Source organism: Hipposideros armiger, unplaced genomic scaffold, assembly GCF_001890085.2.
Source record: "Hipposideros armiger isolate ML-2016 unplaced genomic scaffold, ASM189008v1 scaffold_3, whole genome shotgun sequence".
Taxonomy (NCBI): domain Eukaryota; kingdom Metazoa; phylum Chordata; class Mammalia; order Chiroptera; family Hipposideridae; genus Hipposideros; species Hipposideros armiger.
The window spans coordinates 1,773,237-1,797,007 of NW_017731353.1; the positions used below are offsets into that span (position 1 = coordinate 1,773,237).

At 46.2% G+C, this 23,771-nt stretch overlaps 1 protein-coding gene across 2 annotated transcripts in view; it reads left to right on the forward strand.

Moving 5' to 3' along the window:
- Positions 1-23,771, forward strand: part of GARNL3 (GTPase activating Rap/RanGAP domain like 3) — a 132,130-nt gene that overhangs the window by 634 nt on the left and 107,725 nt on the right. The window contains exons 1-2 of one of the 2 annotated variants that reach the window (XM_019636476.1): positions 35-196; positions 14,543-14,740. In XM_019636476.1, the coding sequence (XP_019492021.1) occupies positions 105-196; positions 14,543-14,740 (290 nt within the window). In that variant the 5' untranslated portion in view covers positions 35-104. Of the gene's footprint in view, positions 1-34; positions 197-14,542; positions 14,741-23,771 lie in introns of those variants that run through there. The other variant, XM_019636485.1, reaches the window with a different exon arrangement.

Genomic DNA, 23,771 nt, shown 5'->3' on the forward strand with positions numbered 1-23,771 from the left:
GGGCGGGGCGTGGGCTGCGGCGCGTGAGCCTAGAGGCCCTCCGAGGCCCGCCGAAGCCCGAGCCCACCCGAGCGCGCCCGAGCCCGCGGCCCCCGCCCGGGGCGATGGAGCAAGAGCTCGGTGGGGAGGCCGCTGCGCTCCTGCGGCAGAAGAGGGCGGCGCTGCGGCGCAGGGGGTGCAGCTTCGAGAGCCCCAGGTACCGCGGCCAGGAGGGGTGCGGCTGGGAGGGGCGGAAGCGGGGAGCCGGCCACGTGTGGGGGATAGAGGTCGGAGGGAACCGAGGGCTGCGAGGCCGCGGCGCGGGGTGCGGCCGCTGTGGGGGAGGTCTGGGCGAAGAGCCTGGGCGAAGCGGCTGGGGATCGAGGGGGCTGGACCGCCCTAGCGGCAGGTGTGGAAGGGGGTCGCCCCAGAGAAGAACCTGGCGAGCGTCGGGAATCCAGACCGATTGAGACGCCCGCAGAACGTAGGTCCTGTGGCAGGCCCGGAGCAGAGCTGTGGCTCTAGGCGGAATCCGGGCTGTGAGAATATGCCCTGCCGGCCTCTTGTAAATTGCTCAAGGACAAGGTCGGGAAATAGCCCAGCTAAAGTCCAAGGGAGGTTTCCCTCCTCCGGGAAGCCTCTCTGCGTCGCCCCAGGACCCGGGCCAGCGCCAGCCTCCCCATCCTCGCTCCGCATGTAACGCACACCTGCTGCCTCACAGCCCCACCCATCCTGGCGCTGTGTGGCCCCCAGCAGGTGGGGTCTCCAGTGCCCCTCTGACCCGCCGACGCCTTTCCTCCGCTGGGGATGCCCGTGCCTCTCCTGGCCCCCTTCCTTCGGCCCGGGGACTCTCCCGAGATGCTCGGTTCCTTCTCCTCCCTGGAACCTTGCCCCACAGACACGCCCTCCTGGTTTGGCGGCGCTCCCTCTACTCTGCCAGACTCATTCCCTCAGAGGGCATTTTCTTAACTTGGAGTGCATTCTCCTGCTCCAACATCGCTAATGATGGCCCTGCTATTTTTCAGCTCCCCCCCCGTACCCCCCCCTCCCCGCGCTTCTTCTAGATGACTCCAGCAGCCTCTCCACTAGGCTTCCCGTCTTTATTCTTCCTCCTCTCGAATCCACATCCTCACTGGCTGCAGGGGGAGTCTCACCCAAACTGGCAGCCGTGCCCCTCCCTCGCCCCTCCCCTGCGCCGGCCATCAGGATCTCTGTCAACCACAGATGGGGACTCGGGTAGGGGACAAGGAGAAAGATAGAAAGTAGGACTCTGGCCCCCGCTGAGGCCAAAAAGAGGGTTCCTCTTTGGCTAGGCTAGAAAACAAACCAGTATCCTTAATATGAGGTATGAGTCCTTGCACACCTTGCCTCCCCCTTGGTGCTCCAGCAGCACTGGATGAGAGTGACTATAAGCATCATGAGGACAGGGGCCGTTGCTGTCCTGTTCACTGCTCGGTCTCCAGAACCTGGCTCAGGCCTGGCCCATTACAGACATTTACTATCTGCTAAATGCCTGACCAGCTGGGAATCCTTGTCTTATGCTGTGCTTTTTCTCATCAGTGCCTTTACTCATATCGTGCTCTTTTCTCTGCTTAGAATGGTTATTTATTCACTGGATAATGCCTACCCCTCCTCCTCTAGGAAGTCTTCCCTGAACCCCAGGTCTGAACTCTGTGCTGTATCAACAATCTGCATTATCTGCTCTTCCACATACCATTGCATGTACTTACCTGGATAATATGCCTGGCAGATCCTATTTGTCTGGGAGAACCACACAAATATGATTGATCTCTGTCCCTCTGGCACTTACTGTCTTGTTGCTGGAACATGAGGATGAGGAAGAGTGTACCAGGAGATGAGGCTGAAGAGATGAGCCCAGACCCGGATCCAGGCTGGATCTGGGTGTGAGGGAGAAAGCTTAGATCAGCGCTGTCCAACAGAAATTCCAAAATATCCTATCATCTGTGCTGTCTGATAGCCACTAGCCACCTATCACTACTGAGCACTTGAAATATGGCTAGTGCAACTAAGGAGCTGAACTTTAAATGGTATTTAACTTTAATTAATTTAAATAGCCACATGTGACTAATGTTTACACTATTGGACAGCACCAAATAAAAAGTTTTTCCTTCTCTGAATTCTCACTTTTACCACCCTCTCCTTTGTCCTCATGAGCTTACACACCTGAATGACTAAAGCACTTCTTGGCCCCCAGAGGCTTTTTTCTCTATTTAACACCCCATAGTATTACTGTGTAAACCTTAGAAATAATGATTACCACTTTTCTGATGACAAAAATAATTTATGTTTGCTGGAGGACAATTTATTTAATCCGCCCTTTATTATTTATTGTACATGCAGCTAATTGCCAGATTGTCACTCTTAAACTAAAGACACATTGAATCCATGTGCGTTAGCCTGTGTATGAAGAGGTACTCATTTCCTTCAGGTAAATTCTCAGACGTGAGAGGGATTATCGGATCCAAGAAAATTAACATTTTAAAGGCTTTTGAAACATAATGCCACCAGAAGTTGTACCATTCTACAGCTCTCCCCAAAGCATATACATGTGCCTGTTGTTTTCTCATCCCCAATGCTAAGCATTATTATTTATAAATGTTTGCCAATACGGTACCTTTGTTTTAATTTGAATTTCTTTGTTTAAAAGGGTTTATTCATAATTTGTATTTCTTTTTAAATAAAATATATTTTCTTTATATTTGTGCATGCACTTTGTCCATTTCCCTTTGGAATTTCTCTTTTCCTTATTGAATTGAAGCACTTTTTGTTTATTAAGGGAATGAAGTTTTTTGGTCAAATATGTAGCAAATATAGTTTGCAGTTCATTATTTGCCTTTTAACTTTATTTATGGTGTTTTTTGTTAAAGTTTTTACTGTCGTTTTTTTTTATATATTCAAATCTATTCCTCTGGTTTATGCTTAATTATGAAAGACTTCCCAACTTAAAAGAGATCAATGTTCGTCTACCATTCTATTGTTTTTGTTGCTTTTTAAAAAATTACCTCCTTAATCCATTAATCTACATTATTGCACTTTTAAATGAGACTGTTAAGTGCTATCATGTATTGGACAGACATAATGGGCCCTTAGGACTAACGGGAGAACCACCTGTGAAAGTTCTTAACCATACAAGTGTGTGGGTCCTTACCCCAGGACTAGTGTTCCAGAAAGGCCAGGGTGGTTGTGGGGTGTGAGGGTGCTAAGGAAGCCCTGCAGGTGATTCTGATGGGCAGCCCGGGGAGACAGCCTCGCCTCATTTGTGGGATTAGCCTCCCTTACTCCCGAGTCCTCAGTTACTTCTCATTGCCTATCGCAGCACGTTGAAATGCCACTGCCTCGTGTTCAGGGCCTTTCAGAATCGGGTTTAACCATATTAACTTAATCATCTTGTCGACATGGGGGGTGGGGGAGGAAGGCATTCCTTTCACGGTGGCAACTGTCTTTGCTGAATATCCCATGTCAGCTCTGATAACTGGTGGGCAGACACGGCGCATAATCTAAAGGAGCCAGGAGTGGCCCAGGTGTTAGGCAGGCAGGCAGGTGGCGGCGAGAGACCAGTTGGGAAATCTGGAGGCCATAGGGCAGGACGCTTCTGCGGTGAAACCACTTGCCCTAGATATGCATGTCCTGATTTTTGTAGGAAGGCTTATTAGATGGTGTTCAAGAACAAGGGCTTTGGACTGAGACAGACCTGGGTTCAAATTTCTGTCCTTTCTCTGCTGTGTGTGTGGCCTTGGACAAGTGGGTTGACCCCTCTGAGCCTTGCTCAACTCCTTTGTAAAATGACAGTAACACCTATCTCACAAGATTGATGTGAGCTTTAAATGAATTAGCTTATGCAAAGTGCTAAAAACTGTCTGGCACAAAGCATTACTAAGTGGTAGCTTTTATGGACAAAAATGATTAACATTTATATGAAAGTTCTCAACCTTTCCTTCCCTTGCCTCATTAAAATGCTAGCTTTGCCAGTTCAATGTTCCCTCCTCCTCTGCCTGCAGAGCAAGGTCCTGCCTTGCTTTTTACAAGGAGCTGCAGATTTAGGAAGAGAGGGATTGAGGAGAAGGATAATAGGTACACAGGGCACTGGTTAGGACTGGCTGGGAAAAAACTTAGTGGGTTTTTAGGGGTGAAAGGTACCAGAAACACCTGCTTTCTAAGGCAACTACTGTTTTAGTTGCTTTTAGATATATTTCAAAAAAATAGATCTGTTATCTTTGGTGACCTTGCGGTGATCCAGAAACACTGTCAGGGAACTCGAGTTATTTTCAGTTACTATTCTGTTGCTGAGCTGGGTCATTTTGGCTGCAACACCGGACCATGTTTCAGCCACAGTGTTAACAGGGTGACATATTAGGATTGAATTTGCAAGGCATATACTAAAGCTCAAGGAATCTCTCCTGAATGGAACTTGAAACATCACTTTGCTCAGTTTCGCAGACAGTGGCTCTCAAAGTGTGGCCCCCTGGACCAGCAGCATCAGCGTAACCTGGGAATTTGTTAGATGGGCAAATTATCAAGCTCAAGCCCAAATCTCCTCAATCAGAATCTCTGGGGATGGAGCTCAGGAAACTGAGAACTAGTTTCTAGTTGGATACAGTGGTTCTCTGTCCTAGCATACACCGACTCACGGGGAGGGCTACTTAAACAGTTTCCTGGGCCCCACCCCCAAGTGATTCACTGGGGGCCGGAAGGGGGGGCTGTCTGTGAATATGTATTTCTAACAAACTCACAAGTAACGCCAGCACTGCTGATGCATTTTGAAAAGCACTCCTCCAGGGTAATGCAGGCCATTTATTACACCTAAGAGTAGAGAGCCCACTACATGATAAGGCAGCCTTTTTATTACTAGGCAGCTCTATTATCTTTCCCTAATCGCAAAGTCAAAGCTTACTTCATTATACTTGCCACCCATCATTCATGATTCTGCTTTCATAATTATTTGCAGCAGCAATGCCTGCAGTTCTGACTCCAGGTGAAAGGTGGTGGCTTGGATTGTAGGGTAGAGACTCAGCAGTCAGGTGGTTCTTGCTCCAGCCACCCGGTCGTAATCGCCGTTGAACAGTTCTTCAGCCACAAGCTGGACTAGTAACTCATTGCCATCTTTTCTGATTGGTGCCTTACCAGTTAATTTTTTTTTAAAGATTATCAAAGGCTATGGATAGCAAGCAAAGGAGAATTATGGGTTCATGCAATTGCATGATGCTGGGGTAGACCAAGCTTTGGAAGAGGCTAGAGCCAGGTGTTCAAATAATGTCATCAGTTGTCTTCTTTTCTGGGTTGGCCTTATTCTCAAGGTCTTTCTTCATGGAGGCAAAGGAAATTAACTAGCCTGGACAACCCCAGCAGAAAGATAGGGCCTCTTTCTCAATGGTTCTACAGCACAGCCCTGGCCTAACATTCATTGGCTCTCTTGGGTTCTAGGCTCGCCCCTGAACAGATCATTTTGGCTAGAAGGGGGTAAAACATGCTAATTGGCTGAACCCAGGTCATGTGCCCAACCCAGAACTGAGGGACTAGATCACCTCCATCTGTAGAGATCAAGAGATAGTGATTGCCCAAAGGAAAAGAATCAGGGCCATTACCAGAAGAGGGATGGATGCTAGATTGGGAAGAGGGAGAAGGGGGAGTGGGAGTGCCATTACATCTGGGAAGCTTTCCAAAATACAGATACCCAGATGCCACCCCAGAGTCGCAGAATTGGGGTTTCTGCATTTATTTTAGTTCTTGTTAAAGACTACCTTGGTTGAATCAATTATGCTTACTGTGTTTAGCCAGAGTGGGTGCAGAGCCCTACATAGACAGAAGATTGGGAGTTACAAAATGGAAAACATTTTCTACTTTCCCAAATATTGCTTCCTACATAGTAGCTTCCTTATTAGTAATGCACATAACTCACGCCTTGTGAGAACAGATTCGCTGCCAAGACAAATGCTTTCTTGTTTCTGAATATGGTTTTCCTGGCCAAGATAGGATCCGAAAAGAACAATTATCCATTATGCATTGGGCTGCCTTCTTTTCTTCTTCCTTATATTTCTCCTCACTCTTAGATTCTTAGATTTTTTTTTTCCAGGAGACATTTTTTTTTCCAGGTGGTTTTGTAAACAAGTATTTTCACGTGAGCTGTTTTCATAGTCTTCACTCCTCCAAATTATGTCTTTTTGTTTGTGTCAAGCCCATAAGAATTTAATCACAACTAAATCTGCTGCTGTCGGTTTTCTTTTGGAAAAAAAGCAAACTTCCTGGGAAAGACTATTAAGGGCTGTCCTTACCGGGCTGACATAATGGGCTCTTAGGGCCAACAGAAGAAAATTAATTTTCGTATTATGTCTGTTCTCCTATGAGAAGGGAAAAAAATTATTATTCACTAAGAGTTTAAGTTAATACAAACCAGCTTCCTTTCTTGGAGGAAGACAATAGTCAAATTAGCTTTGCTTTAGAAGGTCAGTATGAGAAATTATGTTTGGCTGTCTGCCTTCCAGAGCTGAAGATCTGAACAGAGATGAAGTCTGACAAATAAGACTGTAGCAAAATTATAAGTGATTTGGCCTATCGGTGAGACTCACAGCTTGTTTTCTTGGGGGGTGGGGCAGTTCTATAGCAGCATGGACGTGTTGAGATGTGGGAAAATATGACCACACAGCTGGTTGCCTCTCGAGCTAGGTTCTTGAAGACAGTAAGCAAATACGAATTAGCAATGCAGTGTGACCGCTCAGGGAGGTATATATGGGCTATTCACTGTTGGATTGCTTGTAAGAGTTAAAAAACAAATCCATCAGGAGCATATCACAACAATACTAATCGTCTGTTGAAAAGATTGATGCCAACCTGTACTTCTGACTTGGAAGAAGATCTGGGAAGTTCTTCCTCTGGTAATAGCCAGTGTGTAGAATTCCAGACGGAATTTTAAATTTTCTAGCAGCCATATTTTAAACAGTAAAAAGAAACAGGTGAAATTAATTTTAATAGTTGATTGTATTTAACTCACTGTATCCAAAATATTGTCATTCTAACATGTAATCAATAGTATAAATAATTAAGATAATTTACCTTTTCCTCTATACTGTCTAAACTCTGGTATGTATTTTACACTTACAGCATCTCAATTCAGACTAGCCACATGTTAAGTGCTCTATCGCCAAGGGTGTTTTGTGGCTACTGTATTGGAGGGTGCAGATATGGACACTCAGGTAGGAAGGGTTTGAAGAATGCATCAAGGTTTTTGTTTCATTCTTTAATGTGACTTGAATCACAGTGAAATAGGAAAGGTAATAAAAAAATGTGGGGGAAAATGGGATACCACGTGTCTTTACAAAAAAGGAATCAATACTTAAACTTTGTGAGTTAGGAAGAATGACTGTGATTTGCTGGACCTGGGTTAACTATTCGTGTAAATCCCAAGTAAAATTTAGACTCTGAGACTTAAATGTGAAACCATTGTATCATGGATACATGATGTCATTACGGAATTTATTTTAATTTGGGGAAATTAGTTTAAATAGTTTTTAAAAAGAAAGAGAAAGGGAATGATTTTCTGCGTCAAACATTGCTGATGGGCCAAACAGAAGGAAGAGCTGAGAGTCAACCACTAGGTTTAGCATCAGGTGTGTCGTTGGGGCCTTTTTACAAGAGCTGTGTCTTGGGAATAGCGAGGAAGATCGTCTCACTGGACTGGCTTCAAGAGACAATGAAAGGAGAACTGGAAACAATGAATACAGTCAACTCTGCAGGGGTGGAGGGGATGGAAGTTGAAAATTGTTTGGTTTGAGGTTTTTTTTGTTTTTGTTTGCTTTTGTTTTATAAAGATATTTATTGGGTTGTCGGAAAAGTCATGACGCACTTTTGCAACGAAAAACAGAAAAAATATGTCATGACTGTTCCGGCAACCCAATATATCTGATGGGAACGATCCAGTAAAGAGAAAAGATTCAGTGGGGGGTGCTGTACTTGAAAAAGAGAAAATTCAGAGAGAATCTAATAGCTGCCTTCCCACGTTTGTAAAGGTGTCATATTAAAAAGGGATTGGGCCCACTCTGTGTATGGCCCCCGGCTAGACCTGAAATCACAGTGGGTATGAGAGATAATAAAACAGGTGACCTCAGTACATGAAAGCACACCCCAGCCACAGGTGCTCCCCAAGCTCCCATGGCTGATTTCAAGATGCAGACAAATTTTTATTACCAGAGATGTTAAAGCAGCTATAGGTTGGACTAGTGTTTTTCAACTCTTGTGTTTTCAGCAGTGCATAAGAGTTGATAGAACGATTTTTGGTGGCACACTTGAAAAGCCAGTGAACAGCATTACGCAGGTCAGTGACAATAATAGCACAGTCACCCCACCCCACCCCGTGCAGTAGTGGCCTTAGAAGCATTCACAATTGGGGTGCTGTTCTCTGGTTGCCCTTTAGCACCCCTTTGCTGTGTGAGCAGAAGTGCCTAGAGCTTTGAGCAAGCCCTCATTTACACTCAAAAAGTAGAATTCCTATGTATCCCCAAAAAAGCTCACAGTCTCTTTCTGTCATCCACTGGAAGTTATGCTGTCGCACCCACCAAAGAAGTTGTGCCCTACCCTACTCTGTACAGGGTCACATGAACTGTTAAGCTCAAAATCCAACCGGACAGACGCCACTACAGAAGGCCGAGCAGCAGGAGATCTGTTGCCGACAACAGAATCCAGCCTACCTGCTATGCACAGTCGAGATTTAATAGTGATACGGGGAATTTGGTGCTTACGAAGTTGCTGGCAGGGCTGGACGGCAGACTCCAGTCCAAGTTCCAGGAGCAGCGCCCAGCCCACAGGACCACTGCACTCTGCCGTGATCAGGAAAGCTGCCACGTCATAACAAGAAGCTGATCAACCCAGAAGCTAACTGTGGGACCACACTACCAGCCCTACTTTGATCCCCAAAGCTGCCACTGCTGCCTCGGAAAGCCCTAGAACCAAGAAGCTGTTGACTGCACAGGCCACACAGCTCTGCCATGACCTACAAAGCAAAACGATGCCCTGTATCCTCTTTCTGAATCTGCCTGGTTCCCTTCCAAACCCGAGGCTCATAAGTGCATCTGATGTGTGGAATCTAAATCACATCCAGAGCTTGAAACTGCCAAGGAGGTTAGGACGCGTACGTTTTAGCTTTCCCACTTTTGGGGTTGAAATAGGTATTGTGCAAGCTGTTTTCCGGTATCTGCCACAAACAGCACCTTTCTTCAGTGCAGCAAAAATAAATGAGATGCATTGACCAGAAGTTGGCAGCACACTAGCGGAGGTCCCTGTACCCTGGTGTGCCACTGCATGCCTGGCACGCCGGTCTCGGAGCGGCTCTAGTGGGTGAGGAGGGAAAAATGGGAAACCATGCCTCGGGGGTGCCTGAAGTGGGTTTTCCAACCAGAAGTGTCAGCGATCCCATAGTTGTAGCCCAAGTGGAAGGTAGGATGGAAATGCCTGCCTTGCATTTTATGACCAGAGGGAAGAGCATCTCTAAAAGAGCTGCCGGCCTTTAAGTGTTTCCTAGTGTCGGTGCCACTGACCAGGCCTGGGTTGACGTTTTGCAGCTGCACATGTCACAGGCCTCACAGAGCAGCTGCCTGTCAGAGACCGGCAAAGAAATTGAGCAGGTCCCACAGCGGTCTGCGCGAAGCCGCCAGTGACCTCACTCAGGAAAGCCAAACAGCCTGACATTATCTCTCTATTGCAAATGAGCCCTTTTCTCATGTTCTTGACATTCACAGAGTCACTTATTTATTCAACAGATATTTATCGAGCACTGCTGTGTGCTGGGTCCTGGGGAGACAGTAGGAACAGGACAGATGGGGGTCCTGCTCTCGTGGATGAAGGCAGACAATGTACCAGTAGAAAAGTCCATCATTAGGCTGATGTTGGTTATGCTGAGTGCTACGGAGGAAGAAGGTGACAGGACAGGGAGGGCTGTGTGTGGGAGGGGGAAGTTTAGATTTGGGGCCAGAGGGAATTTGTCTTCCCGCCCCCCGACCCCTCCAGCTCTGCTGGGGAGGCTTTGCTCCTGTGGCTACTGAGCCAGCTCGGACCCCAAAAAGCTGATCTTGGTTTGACGATAAGCAAGAATGGTGATTTCTGCTTGGTTTAAGGTTGTTTTCAGCCAACAATCAGACCAAGGAATAATGTACAAGATCAAGAATGCAAGGGAGGGCGGGCGGCTCCCCAAAGTTCCCCCTGCTCCCTGCAGAATTACGGCCGAAGCTCAGTGATCGATGCAGGCTGCACCACGGGAAGGACCGGCCAGGGTGAAGGAGCCCAAAATGAGACTTCGCTGCCTTTTACACCGTTTTGCTGCATTCAGGGGTCGGCCTACCAGCCTTTGAGACGGCGTGTGTGCCGCAGCGGTGGTCTTCCATGCCCTGTTTCTTGCTGCATCATTGGGCTTCAGCGGGCCTGGCCATGGCCACCACAGCTGCTGGCCGGTCCCCCTCTGGAACTCCGAGACGAGTCCTCTCAGTGGCCGTCAGCACGGGGCTATCTGTGAAGCAGGCCACGGTTCTCATTAGTACTGTCTTTTCAGACTCCCAATACTAACACTCAGGGCACACTGAGGGCTTTGGCATCACAACAGAAGAGGAGAAAACTGTAAACTGGCTCCTGAGGGGGGTCCTTAGTCCAGTTAAAACCCCTACACGTACCAAAGCACGCCACACGGGAGGCCCACTCATGGACGCCCTCATTGCCTCTCCTCAGGCCCACCCCCTCCCAGAAAGCACCTCTACACTAAACCAGCTCTTTTACTGACATATTCTGGCAGTTTTATCCTAGAGCCTTGTGAAGACTGTCTGTTGTATTATTTGACCTTTTGTTTGGAGAGCCTTCTTGTTCTTTCATTTTTCTTGAGAAAACAGAGTTGTTATAGTTTTCATCTGATCCCTGTGCAAAACCTTCAGATCTGTACTCTGCCTCTTGCAAACCTCATTTCGTAGGTCCTGTGCTAGTTTATTCCCACATGTTCGTCTTTGAATTGAAGCGGTTCGGTCCAGGTCTGTGTTGACCCGTTAACAATATGGGTAGATTCACCTTGACCCCCTTCCCTGTTGTCTGAGCAATGGTGAATCTTCTCTTTCGGAGCGTGAGCTGGAGGTCTGGCCATGAATCTTCTTGGGAGGCAAAAGGGGTACAGAGCCCATGGGAACGTGCCATCTGTTTCTACTCTCTCCCCAGGCTTCCCCTCCCATCTGCAGAGTCCCCTGTGCCTGAGGTGTATGAACCCCATGGCACGACTTCCCTTGAATTTTCAGCCATCCCCCTCCAACTTCGGGGCACACGGGCCCCTCCAAAGAGGGCCTGGGCCGCTGTGATGTCCCATGACGCATGGGTCTTCTTTAGTGGGTTCCAACGTGCTTTTGGTTTAACACCTTTCAGGAGGTTCACATGGCTCCTAAGGTATAATTTTCCTTCCCTTCTTCAGCCCTTTCTCAGATTAGGCCACTCTTTCACATTAGAAAGCATATGGGGCAGTGAGGGAAAAACAAAACAAAACAAGGAGGAAGCAGCAGCTTCTGCCCAGTCCTGCCCTCACTTCCAGGGCTCACCCCTGCAAATGGACATTGTCGGGCCTCAAGAACATCCTTGCTCGTTTCCCTCCCATGGCGTAGGATACGCAGACCCTGGTGTTGGCTTCCATTTGTCCACACTTCATTGTCCGCACAGATCTTCAGGGTTCCAGCACGGAGTCTGGCCATTCTCTTGTTTCAGTAAGTCTTCTTCTCTATACTGGGCTATTTTTGCTTATTTCCATGGGTTCCAAGGAGTTATGCAAATGAGCGCTTACTCTGCCATCTTTCCAAGAAGTTCTTCAACTGCTGAATATTTTAAAATAGCAAGACAATAAAGATAAAGTATGTCAGAAGATTAAGAGGAAGCGCACATTTTTTAAACTAGGAAGTTAAAACCAGGAAAGGTAACAGAAATGAGTAAAAGGATTAAAATGAACAGTGATGAGATAGAATCTGAACGGTTAGAAAATGAAGCTAAAGAACTAGATGAAAGTATAAAAAAAGAACTCAAACGCAGAGGGTAAAGTTATGGCAAAAAGATAAAATTAAATGGTGGGAAAGGTTTAAAAGAACTGGCATTTAAGCATTTTTAAACAAAATTTTAAAAATTAAAGGGCTAGAAAATAACATGCCAAGACAATGAAATTAATCTTAGTATTCCAAGATTAAAATAAACTAGACAATAGAATGTAAGCGATGTACGAAGGTAGACAATTAAGTTCACGAGCTTTCCACCGTGTAGTTAGCCTTTATGTAAGGCTATCTCATTCTGTAATGTTCCACGTTAAGGGTGGCCTGTATTTCCTGAATTACAAAGATGTCTGAGACTATGTTTTAAGTAGAAAAGCAAGTCACAGAACGTTGTCTAGTCTGCGTATATGAGTCACATCAAGCTTTGCAGATACATAGAGAAAGGAGTGATAAGAATCAGACCAAACTTAATGGGAAGAGGACAGAGTGGAGGTGGAATGTTGTGGACACTGTCCCCTCACCGTTCCTGTGCACTGTTACTCCAGCACCCACACTGGCAGTAACTCTGAGGTGGGCAGTCCTGGCCCCGTGTGCAGAGAGCATCAAGGACCTGGGAGCTTACATCCCACGGCCACCCTGTGGCCCTCGGCTCCTTGTCCCAGGAGGGACAATTCTGAGGCTCCACCTACCTTGAGCAGCACTGTCCAAAATACGAAGCAAGTTACATACGTGATTTTACACTTCCTAGTAGCCACATTAAAATGAATTCTAATCTATTTTATCTTCAACGTGTAATCAATATAAAAATTATTAATGAGATGTTCTAGATTTGTTTCCATTTGTACCAAGTCTTCAAAGTCTGGTGTGTATTTCATACCCACGCATCTCATTTTGACTGCTGTCACCTGAGGCAAGTGGCTACCGGGCTGCCCGGCCCAGCTTCACACAAGCGGACGCTGTCCCTTCACAGGGGGGAATGAAGATGGAACCTCATTTCTCTGGCCTGCTTCCTCCACTCTCTTATCGGTTTCTTTTAGGAGTACTTTTTTTACGTGCATGATTAAGAGAAGAGCACTTAATCTCTCACATGCAAGTATTATCTTTGTAATTTAAAAAAACCTAGAGGTTTCAAAAGAACAAAAAAGAATATGTCTCCCGTGCGGAAGCCCTACTTTATTTGTTTGTTTGTTTATTGCTAAAGCAGCCATAATCCTTAGCGACACTTAGTTGCAGAAGACTTGAGGTTCCACGGAGTAAAGAACAACTGATACCAAGCCAGAACCTTGGCTTCTTGCCATTTGTCGCATGTCGAAGGAATCTTGAGCCTTTCACATCTCTCTGGTGGCTTCCTGAAGCCAGCCTAGGGGTAGGCCACCTGAGGCTGGGTCCCGTCTGCAGCAGTGGGCTTCCCAGGCCCAGGAAAGGCGATGGAGGAACTGGGTCATCATTTAGAAAGGACGAATGCCAGGAGGACCTGACAACAGTGCCTTTTTTCTTTTTTTTAGCATGGCTACAGCCTGACTAGTAAACTGTTACAGCCTGGCAGTGGGCAGTGCCTGTGTGGCTCCAAATACCCAGGCTGTATGGAGTCACTTCTCGTGGCATCCAACCTGGCAGCAAGAGTGTGGTTCCCGAGCAGGTGCCTCCCCTCAGTAACACTGCCTCGAACCGCTCGGCCCTCCGTCTTTTACCTTGTCACAGTTTTTATTAAGATGTTTTAAAGAGTCCCTTTCGACCACCGTGTTATCTGAGGGTGATTTTTATTTTTCCATTTCCAAGTCATTGGATTTTGTTTGCTTGTTTGTCCCTTAAGGCAGAGGTACGTGGAGAATGCTGCTAATTGGCTCAGAAAATAATTCCAGTCAGAAGGAGCCGGATGCCTACGTTTCCTTAACAAAGCAGCGCAGAGCCACCTTCCCCACCTTCACTGTATCAGCAGAGAGAGGCGCACTCAGGCCTCAGCGGTGCAGTTCTTGGCTTATTCCCACAAACCCATATATTAGTTCAGCAAGTGGCCACTGCTTACATACCCGATGCCATTACTCTTGAAGTGTGGGTTTGGTCCTTTTTGTCTAGCCTTGTTGCCAGTGTAGGCCCTCTTTATGGCTTGTCTTAGAAATTTTCATTGGAAATCAGGAGATAATCCAAACTGTCTCCTAGACTAACAGAGTGAAGGCCGTAAGGTCCCACCACTAACTATTCTCCACAAGCTCTCTAGACACAGCTGTCCCTTACCGAATGAATGCTAAGTAAGTTTGTGATGGCTGAAATGCTCAATACCGTCCTTTCACCTTGGACCCCAGTGACTTGACAGTATGGATGACATTGCTCAGGGGTGTGACAGCATTTGGACGGTTCCAGGGGCACGATGCCTTCCTCTCACATATCGTGCTTGGGCATCACTCAGGGCTCACTCAGGGCATGGTGCAGGCTTGGGGGCGGGCACCTGGGTTTGGGGAGCACTTTGGCTTCCCCCTTAACTTACTAATGGGGTCGGCCTCTGGGTAGGAGCACTAGAATCGGCCAGTGATTGGCCTGTCATCCTTCTCTGTTCTCAGCGCCTTTCCCACCTCCTCCTGCTTCGGTCCAGCACCCCAGCCTCCAAGCCCACTGATGGATCCGCTGACGAAGGGGTCCTGTGGCGGTCAGATCGCACACACCCTTCTGTGGAAAGCAAAGTCGTCTCTCTCCTTTGGCATCCAGCCCCTTCAGACATGGCCAACGAAAGACCCTGAAGTAGAGTCCCAGGTCAACCTGTAAGTAAGTAAAAGAAGTATCATCTGTTTGGGCTTGTGATCACTGTAACTTGAAAACCCTTAACGCCTAGGAGGAAAATTACCTGTTTGGGGAGAATAGGGCATGAAGAAGGAGTGGATATTTATTTAGGAGATTTCGTTTCTGTTTTTAAATAGTGTCTTACTCGTGTATTTATTTGCTTAGCAATATTCATGAAGCCCCTACTCAGCCAGGCCCTGTGTCAGGCAAGGTGAGCAAAATAGATTCAATTCCTGTCTTCAGGGGATTTACAGCTCATGGGACAGATAGCCATTAATCAAATAGTCACGCAAATGGGGACAAGTTGTGATAAGTGCTGTGCAGTGTGGTGCCTTGATTCAGTAAGCATTTACAGACTGCCTTCGGTATATAAGAAAATCAGAGATTTCCTTACCCTTGAATATCAAATAGTATCTAAAAGGGAAAAAAAAATCCCAATATTATTCAGAAGTAGTGACAACAATAACTAAACTATAACTATGTGTTAATAGATTCTAAGTCCCGTAAAGCAGTCGCTATGTTTCCCTGTTTACTCCTGAATCCCCGGGGCTTTGTTATGGTGTGCAGTAATATTTGTTGGATGAATGAAGAAGTAAATGGATGAAGAAGCTACTACAAGACAGGGTGCTTAGCTCTCCAGAGGAACTGAAGGCCACTAGATACAACGATAAGATTGACTTAAGAACAAATGAGATGCTTCATCAATTCAATGTAATAAATAGTCACCGATGTTTACTTTTGTGAAACTAATTCCTAGGGAGGGGCATGGTCAGAATTACCTGGGGGGCTTAAGAAACAACTGAGGGCTGAGGCCCCACCCCCAGAGAGTTGCATTCAGTGGCTCTGGAGTGGGTGAAGTGGACTCTTTGGGGTGCTTGCCCTCAAGGAACTCACAGCCTTTCTAGAGAGACAGACAGGTGGCCAGATAACTCTAGTGCCGCTGTTAGAAAAGAAGCATGTGTCAAGTGCAGTAGGAATAAACAATCTGCTGAAGGGAAGAAAAAGGGTAACAGCTGAGCTTAGCTGGGCAAGATGAGCATCACCAGGCAGGAAAGGGGGAAAAAGGTCACTTTACACAGGAAACTGCAGAGCGAAGGCTCAGATCCATGCCAGCGTGTTCCAGCAATGTTGATAGGCGGCGTGAAACCAATGGTTCTCAACCCGTGCTGTACAGGAGTCACCCTGGAAGCTTTAAAAGCATGGAAGCCTGCACCATCCCTTCAGGACTCTTGAGTTCTAGGGTGGAGCACAGACACCAATAGTTTGTAAGACTCCCCAGGTGATTCTCCTGTGCAGCAAATGTTGAGAAAGGCTGCTTTGAAAATATGACCACACATAAATACAAAATAGTTACGAAACAGCTGATATACCTAGCTAAAGGATCTGACCGTTATATCTTAGGTAATGGGGAGCCTTTGCTAGCTTTTCTGATATTAAGAGATAATGCAGTTTGAAATAGACAACGTTCACAGAGTTTGGATAAATTTATAATTGCTAGTTCTGTAGTGGATTCTTCAGGAGAACTAGAGTCACTGCTAGCTTTTCAGAGCTACCACCATACTTTCCACAAATGGCCCCTTATGTGCATTTATGAGAATATGGGGATTGAATGTCTCCTTGATCTGAAACTGAAATCTAAAATTTCAGTGAGTACTAAATTTTCAGAGCGAAATGCACACATTTCTTAGAGGCCACTGGTAACCAGGGTCCTGGGCAGCCCTGGCACGGTACAAAGGCGGGAAGGAAATGCCAGGGCTCCATCTACCAAAGGTGGGGCAGGGAAAGGGCTGCTGTCCCTCTAGAGGGCCAAGCCGAATTACAGTTCTCACAGTGGTCCGACTGGTACGGCCTCTTCGCTAGACTACCAGTCCCACAGTGCGCTGCGCGGATAACACAGTCAAAGGGGCGGGCAGGACTGAGGGAGAGCCTATGAGACTCAGCAGAAGCAGCCCGAGGGTGCCTTCTGGGTCCTATTGGTGAATCTGGTTCGGGGCGGGACCGAGCCCTGGTGATTGGTGGTCGCAGGGCTAGAGAAGCTGTGGCGAGAATGGTGCTGCCAGGGGTCGGCCAAGGACGGGACCCCAGACTCACGGGCCTCAAAGGCCAGACCTAAAACTGCTTCCACCGGGAGCCAGATTTTGGGTTCTCTGAAAACGGGCTAGAAAATGTGTCTTTCAGAACTGCCATGCTGTGGGCCATTCATTCATTCATTCATGCATGCAACAAATATTTATTGATCACCTATATACCAGATACTTACCCAAACATACTAAATGTGTTTTCTTATTTAGTCTTCACACAAAAACCTGATGAGGTAGCTACTGTTAGCTCCATTTTACAGGTAAGGAAGCTGAGGTCCAGAAGAATTAAGAGACTTGTCCAGGACGCATCGCTTATAAGCGACAGCAGAAATTTGGACTTAGGTCTGTCTACCTCCAGTGCCCACATCCTAACCTCAGTGTGCTCAGCCACACAGTCAGGAGCAAAATGTCCACAGGGTTTCTTGGCACCGTCCAAGTGATGACTATAACAGTACTGTACTGGACACCAACGAAGTTGACCAAGCACAGAGTTGGACCTTGTGCTAGGTACTGGGAATGCAAAGAAAGCATCTCCAGCCAGATTAATTGGGGGCTTATGGAAGTGCTGTTACCTAGGGCAATCTAAGGAGATTTCTCAGTGGAGGAAATACTTGAAGAATGGGACCTTTATCAAGCAGTTGTCAGGGAGGCCTTCCCAGACATATGTGCAAAGGCCAGCAGCAGTAAAGCACTTTTGGGTGGTAAGGGAACCATAAACAGTCTGGTTTGGCCAGTGCTTCTTGGGGATTAGGGAGCAGTGAGTCTGGGGAGGCAGACAGAAGCCGATTCTTTGGGAAGTGGGAGGGTTTAACCACCCTGGTAAGAAGTTCGATCTGACTCTTTAGGCCGGGACACTGCATGATCAGATTCACTTATTGGAAAAATAGCTGGTGTCAGTGGGCAGCTAGATCACAGTATGATAAGGCTGGTGTGGGGAGACCTATGACAGCAGGCAGGTAGGAGAGAGTAAGCATTCTGATGAGGGTGGGAGCAATGACGTTGATTTAATAAATATCAAACGTGTGGGTGATGGGGTGAGAAAGTGAGCCTTAGAGTTTTGACTCAGGCAACTGAGTGTTTGATCTTGCCATTAATAAGAGGGCCCTGAAATGAGACAGCACAAACGCCAAGGTAGAATAAGACAAAACCTTTAGATAAATGCCATCAGGCTGCAGTGGGGTACAGTTACATCTTTGGGAGCAGGGGGCACTTAGGAAAGTCTTCTTGAAGACAGTAATGTGAAATGGACCTTGAAAATGAAGTAGAACCTTCCTTTTTTTTCTTTTTGAGTAGATTTTGTTAGGCAGAGAGCGGGGAGGAGGATTTTCTAGATGGCCATATCTTGGGTTGTCTCTTGTGTGATGAACTAGTAGGAAGTCTGGAAAGTCAAATTGGGTGACATATTATGAAAGATGCTGCACTTAATCCTTGGGACATTGGTTGTGAGTGGATTTTAGACAGGCAAGTGATGGTTTGGGTTCTGATTTTAAAATGTTAATTTCATAGCTATGTACAGTAAGGAGGCCAGTAAACCCATTAAGAGATGGGCTAGGAAGAAGCTAGTTGGTTGTAAGTGACAGAAAACCCGACTCAAAGTAGTTGAAGCCAAAAAGGAAAATGTATAGATTCATGTAACCAGACTACACAAAGGGATAGATCTGGCTTCAGGGATGACCAGATCCAAGGACTCATATGCTGCAGAGTCGGTCCCTTTTTCTCTAATTCCCACAGCACCCGCCTCCTGCAGTCCTGCTTCTCTCTGCCTCTTGGCCTCATTGTCCCCTACTGTCCTGAGTTTTCACTGTGCAGCCCGCAGAGTGATCTCAGGCAGCACGGGGGATATTCTTCCAGCTTTGCCGCTCGAGAAGAAAAATCTTCCCCATCTGTCAGAAGTGCCCTGGGGAAGGACCCTAGTTGCCCAGTCTGGGTTCTGTGGTCTATTCCAGGTTCTGTGGGTGAGTGTCTGTTACCAGGGGCAGAGGGCAGAGTTCTTGGTGGCCCTGGTGAGCTCAGCAGCCTTGGAGACTGTTCAGGAGGCAGAACAGGATTCCAGCGAGTCATGGAAGCAGAGGAGGAGTGCCAAGAGGAAGGGGAACGCTCTTTGACTGACCTCAGAGACAACTTAGGAAGGTTTTTTTTTTTTTTGGTTTTTTTGTTTTTTTGGTTTTTTTTAAACCTCACTAGTTTTTATTTTCTTTTCTTTTTTTAAGCTGAGCCATCCTGCTACCTGTTGGCAGCTCAGCGGCTGCTCAGCTCGGGCTGGACTCGAACTGCTGTTGCTCAGAGCTCAAGCTCTATGAGCGAGCTCTTAACCAACTGAGCCACTCGGCCGGCCCTAGGAAGGTTTTTTAAAAGGAGAGACCATGGAACCTATTTCATTAGCAACCCTAGTGGCGGGACCCAGGGATCTGGCAGGAGGCGTTGAATACAACAGAAAGATTGAGATCAACACTAAAACCTGACCATTGGATGTGATGATTAGGAAGCCATGGTGTGCCTTTGAGAATTAATTTCAGTTGGGAAGGGGGTGGGGGGTGTAGAAGGCAGGTCGCAGGTCTCTGCATTCCTCACTTTTCCTAATTCATATCTGTTTCTGGGCTATTACTGACCCTGAATGAGATCAGATTTCTTCACAGAGGTATTTCAGCTCAGTATATTAGGCAAAAACAAACGAAAGCTATGAAAAAGATGTTTATTCAGGGCCATTCTGCCTTAAAAGGATGTCAGGCAGGAGAAGAGGGAAGAACATTTGAAATGTTCTTAAACCCCTCTGAATGATCTGCTAATTCTGTTTTACTATCAATCCTTCCTATGATTAGTTACAATATACTACCCAAAAGTTGGATTTCTTAAAAAGCATACTTCAGACTTAATTTCCCTCATTAGGCTGAATTAGCAATGGTTTACTTTTTGATCTTTTGAGGAAAGCTGCCAAATATTTGAGTTTGTCATCAAGGCATTATACAATTATTAGACAATGTCATATTTTGACATCTTTAAATAGCTTCCAAAAGCCTTGGAAGACCTAGTTTGCTCCTGAGCGAAGGGCCGCTTGATTTTAAAACACAGTGCTGGAAAGCAAGCTTCTTGGCTGACTTTAGGGACATTCCATTCTCCTGTCCTCGTAGTTCCCTGAAGAAACTTCTGCTCCCTCAATGGAAGACAGAGGTTGGATGGCTGACTTGTCGCCTTCCCCTTTCCTCTCAGTTTTGGGACCTGGTTGCCCACAGAGCGCGTGTGTTATCTCCTCTGCTATTTCCCTGTGGAAAAACACACCTGATTCTTCTAGAGACAGCTGTGGAGGCCCATCTGCCTTGGTCTCCCCTCATGGAGTTTGACAGTCAGGACATAGCAGTTCCCCTGAAGCCACGCAGGCAAGTGTCCGTGTCTCCGCCGACCAGACTCGCCCACAGGGGGACCAGTCCAAGGTCTAGGCTTGTGGGGAAGTCGCAGGAAGGCTGTCAGCTAGCAGGTTTCGTTTGCCAGTGAAATTCTGGCAGTAAGGAAGCTGATATTTTGATTTCCATTTGCCTGACTCCTGTCACTAATTCCCAAACGATTGCGAACACAGAGAAAGGAACAGTGAGATTTTGTTTGATAAGCTCCCAAAGCCCCACAGTTGTGAGACAGGCGAGGATTTGTGGGCGTCTGGTGAGGAGGGGTTTTCTTTGTTTTTGTTTGTTTTCATTCTCTCGTCCTTCCCTGTCTTAGCAGAGTATCTGACGCATAGAAAGTGCTCACTACAGGTTTGCTGGGTGTAAGTTAAGGGTAACAGGCCAGAGATGGCCCTGAGAAGGCTTCTGTGACAAGGAAGGTCTGCGCTAAAGTGGAGATAGTATAAATGGAAGGAAAGACGGGGCAAGGGCCTCAGAGACACGTGTCCTCGGCAAAATGGCACCTACAAGGTTATGCATTGCAGTTTATTAGTCATAACGAAAGATTGAAAACTACTGACCTAGGGAACCGATTACATAAAGTAGGGTACCTCTGCCCACTGGAATACTGTGTGGCCACAAGAGCGAATACTGGAGCTTTTGGGGTACGGCTTTGGAAGGATCGCCAAGGTACATGAAGTGGAAAAATAACAAAAAGGAGGAGTAGTGTTCCATATGGTATGTTACCATTTGTGTAAAAGTTGGGGAGGGGGATATGTATTCCTCTTTCTTTATAAATGCATACAGTGTCTCTGGGAGGTACGCGGGAAACAGCACACGTTGCCGGTGAGGAGAGGAAATGGGCTGAGAGGCAGAGAGAGGAGACTTTACCCTGTCCAGCCTTTTAGACTCTGTGAATCACGGGAGTATGTTATCGCTTCAAAGAATGTAATACAAATACCCAGATACAAAGGTCCAACTTCCGAAAGCGACACTGTGCCGATGAGATGCTGGATGTACGAGAAGACATGGAGATTGACTCTGGCCTTGGTACATTGGGTGACCAGGAAGAAGATGGCAGCTGTGTTGAGATGCACGTGCGCGAGTGGGAGTGCGTGTGATTTGAGCCAGGTTACGGGTTAGGGGCTGCTCGGGTGTCCACAGGACTCTGTCCAACCCTTGGAAGCCTGAGTTTGCATTTGGAGAGCAAGATCTAAGCTGCAAATTTGGTCTGGGGAGTTGTTAACACAGAGGTAATACTCAAAGGTGCAGGAGCAGTGAGGTCACCAGGGAGGTAGGTGGCCTGAACTGAAGGGAGAGGAATGTGGGGCTTCACGCTTCAAGGATGACGTGGAGTTCAAGATGTGTGTGGGAAGGAGGATGGTCTCACTCTGCCAGGACCTCCTGGCCCTTTTCTGGGAACAGAAGCTGCCCGTGCTGTGCTCACCCCTGAGCTCAGCATCTGCCTGGAGGGAAAACTGCTGAAAGCAATCATTTTTCCTCAAGGAGGTTATGCCGTTACTAAGATTTGTATTCCGTTGATGATTTGAGTTTTCTATTCTTTCAAATTTTGTAGTCCTCAAGGGCCAGCAACCCATTTTTGGTGCTCACCTCTTCTCCAAGTACAGTGCAGAACACCTTAAGGACACACTATAAATAGTGACTAGATAATATTACCCTTTTAATCATTGTTTCTAAGAGGCAAAAGGAAATCGTGTCAGCTGCCCTGCCCTAAATTCCCCTTAGCCAACACTCGTTTTCACAAACCCCATTTTGGCCTTGGAAGCAGGCCGGTTGTTTCCTTGTCATCTCCTGTAGTAATAAATGGCCTTAGTTAAAAATACTTTTGCCTCCTATATTTCTATGTTTTGTTTATTATTTTTCTTTCTTTAAAGACAATCTTCCCTTCTTCTCTTACCACTCTCCCCCAGCCTTGGTTTCCTTGTCTCATTTTCTCAGACTATCCCAGAATCAGAGTAGCTTAGTGAAGTAAACGTTTTAGAAAATCTTTCAAAAGTATAGTTTGACCTTAAAAGCACAGAGTAAGCGGCTTTTCTTCTCCTATGGGGTCTGAATGTGCCTGGAGGGAAAGTGAGCACAGATAAGCATGGAGTGGATCTAAACTGGTCCAGAAAATTAGAATGCGATGCAGGGATCCTTTTAAAAGGAGCCTGGGCCTTCCCCCTCTCCCAGGTTACCTCAAGGTAAAGTTCAGTCAGTTCCATAAGCATTGACTTTTATGTTTGAGACTAAGGATTTTTCACATATTGGTACTGGCTGTGAATGGGGATCAGAATTTGCCACCTCAAAATTTGCCACTTTGGCCTAAGGGTTATTTTGAGCTGACAGCAATTGAGAAAAAGTAGACACAGGAAGAACTCTCTTCCCCACCCCCCAACCCCCTCCCCCACCGGCATAAAGCAGGGTATAAATTTCTTTTTGTAAAGGTGCCCCATCCTCTCTCCTGTACCAAGAGGAGAAGAACAACCCCATCACCAGAGTCAGAGAAGGCACCAAGATGAGTCTTCATAAACACACCTTATGAAATAACCCTTATCTACCATTAGTTTCCCCTACGTATTTACCTTCCAATGACTTACCTCTCTTACAGGCTCCAAAACCCTTTTCTTTTTTCTAGTCACTTTACAGTTTATCACCCTTTGTTAAAAATGGTAATAAGCCCCCGTGTCTTACTGCTTCTTTGCGTTTGCTATTCTGTCGCGCCTTTGTACACATAAAATTAAAAGTAAAATTTGTGTGCCCTTTCTCCTGTTAATCTGTCTTTTTGTCAGTTTAATTCACAGGTCTCAGTCCCAGAACCTAACAGGGTAGAGGAAAAAGTTATCCTCCCCAAAAGCTATGTTCCTAAAGTGAGAAAATTTTAGATTACAGCAAATTCTGGCCTGTCCCTCACTTTCCTCAAAAATACCTTTTTTCTTCTTAGTATTTTTCTTCAAGCACACACACCTCTGCTTCCTAATGAGAGATGTGGATGCACAAACTCTATTCAAATAGTTATTGTGCCCAAATTAGACACCATGCTAAGTGCTTCATATGTATTTTTTTTTCATTAAAACCAACAGCCCTATGAGGAAGTTACCATGGTTATCAGTACTTGTTGAATTAATTTGTTAATCAAGCCGCATTTTACGGTTGTGGATCTGAGGACCCATAAAGGAGCTGTTTCTTGCCAAGATCAGGCAGTTACTTAGTAGTGGGTCAGACAGGGCTAGTAAAGATCAGGCAACACCTATGCACATAGGATTTCTCTATACACACAGATAGTACCTTATTTAAGTTTAGAGTCAGAGTCCTGTATTTTCTCTGTATTACATTTTTAAGTAATTTCTTATTGAGCTATAATTTACACGCAATAAATTGCAAGAATCCTAAGTACATATTTCCCCATGTATAAGACGCACCCTTTTTCAAAAAATGTGGGGTCTAAAAACTGGGTGCATCTTATACAGTGGTTGTATGAGAGCAAAAAGCAAGCACAAAAAAATGTGGGAAATGCAAGTTTAAAAAATCTACAACCACTGTATAAGACGCACCCA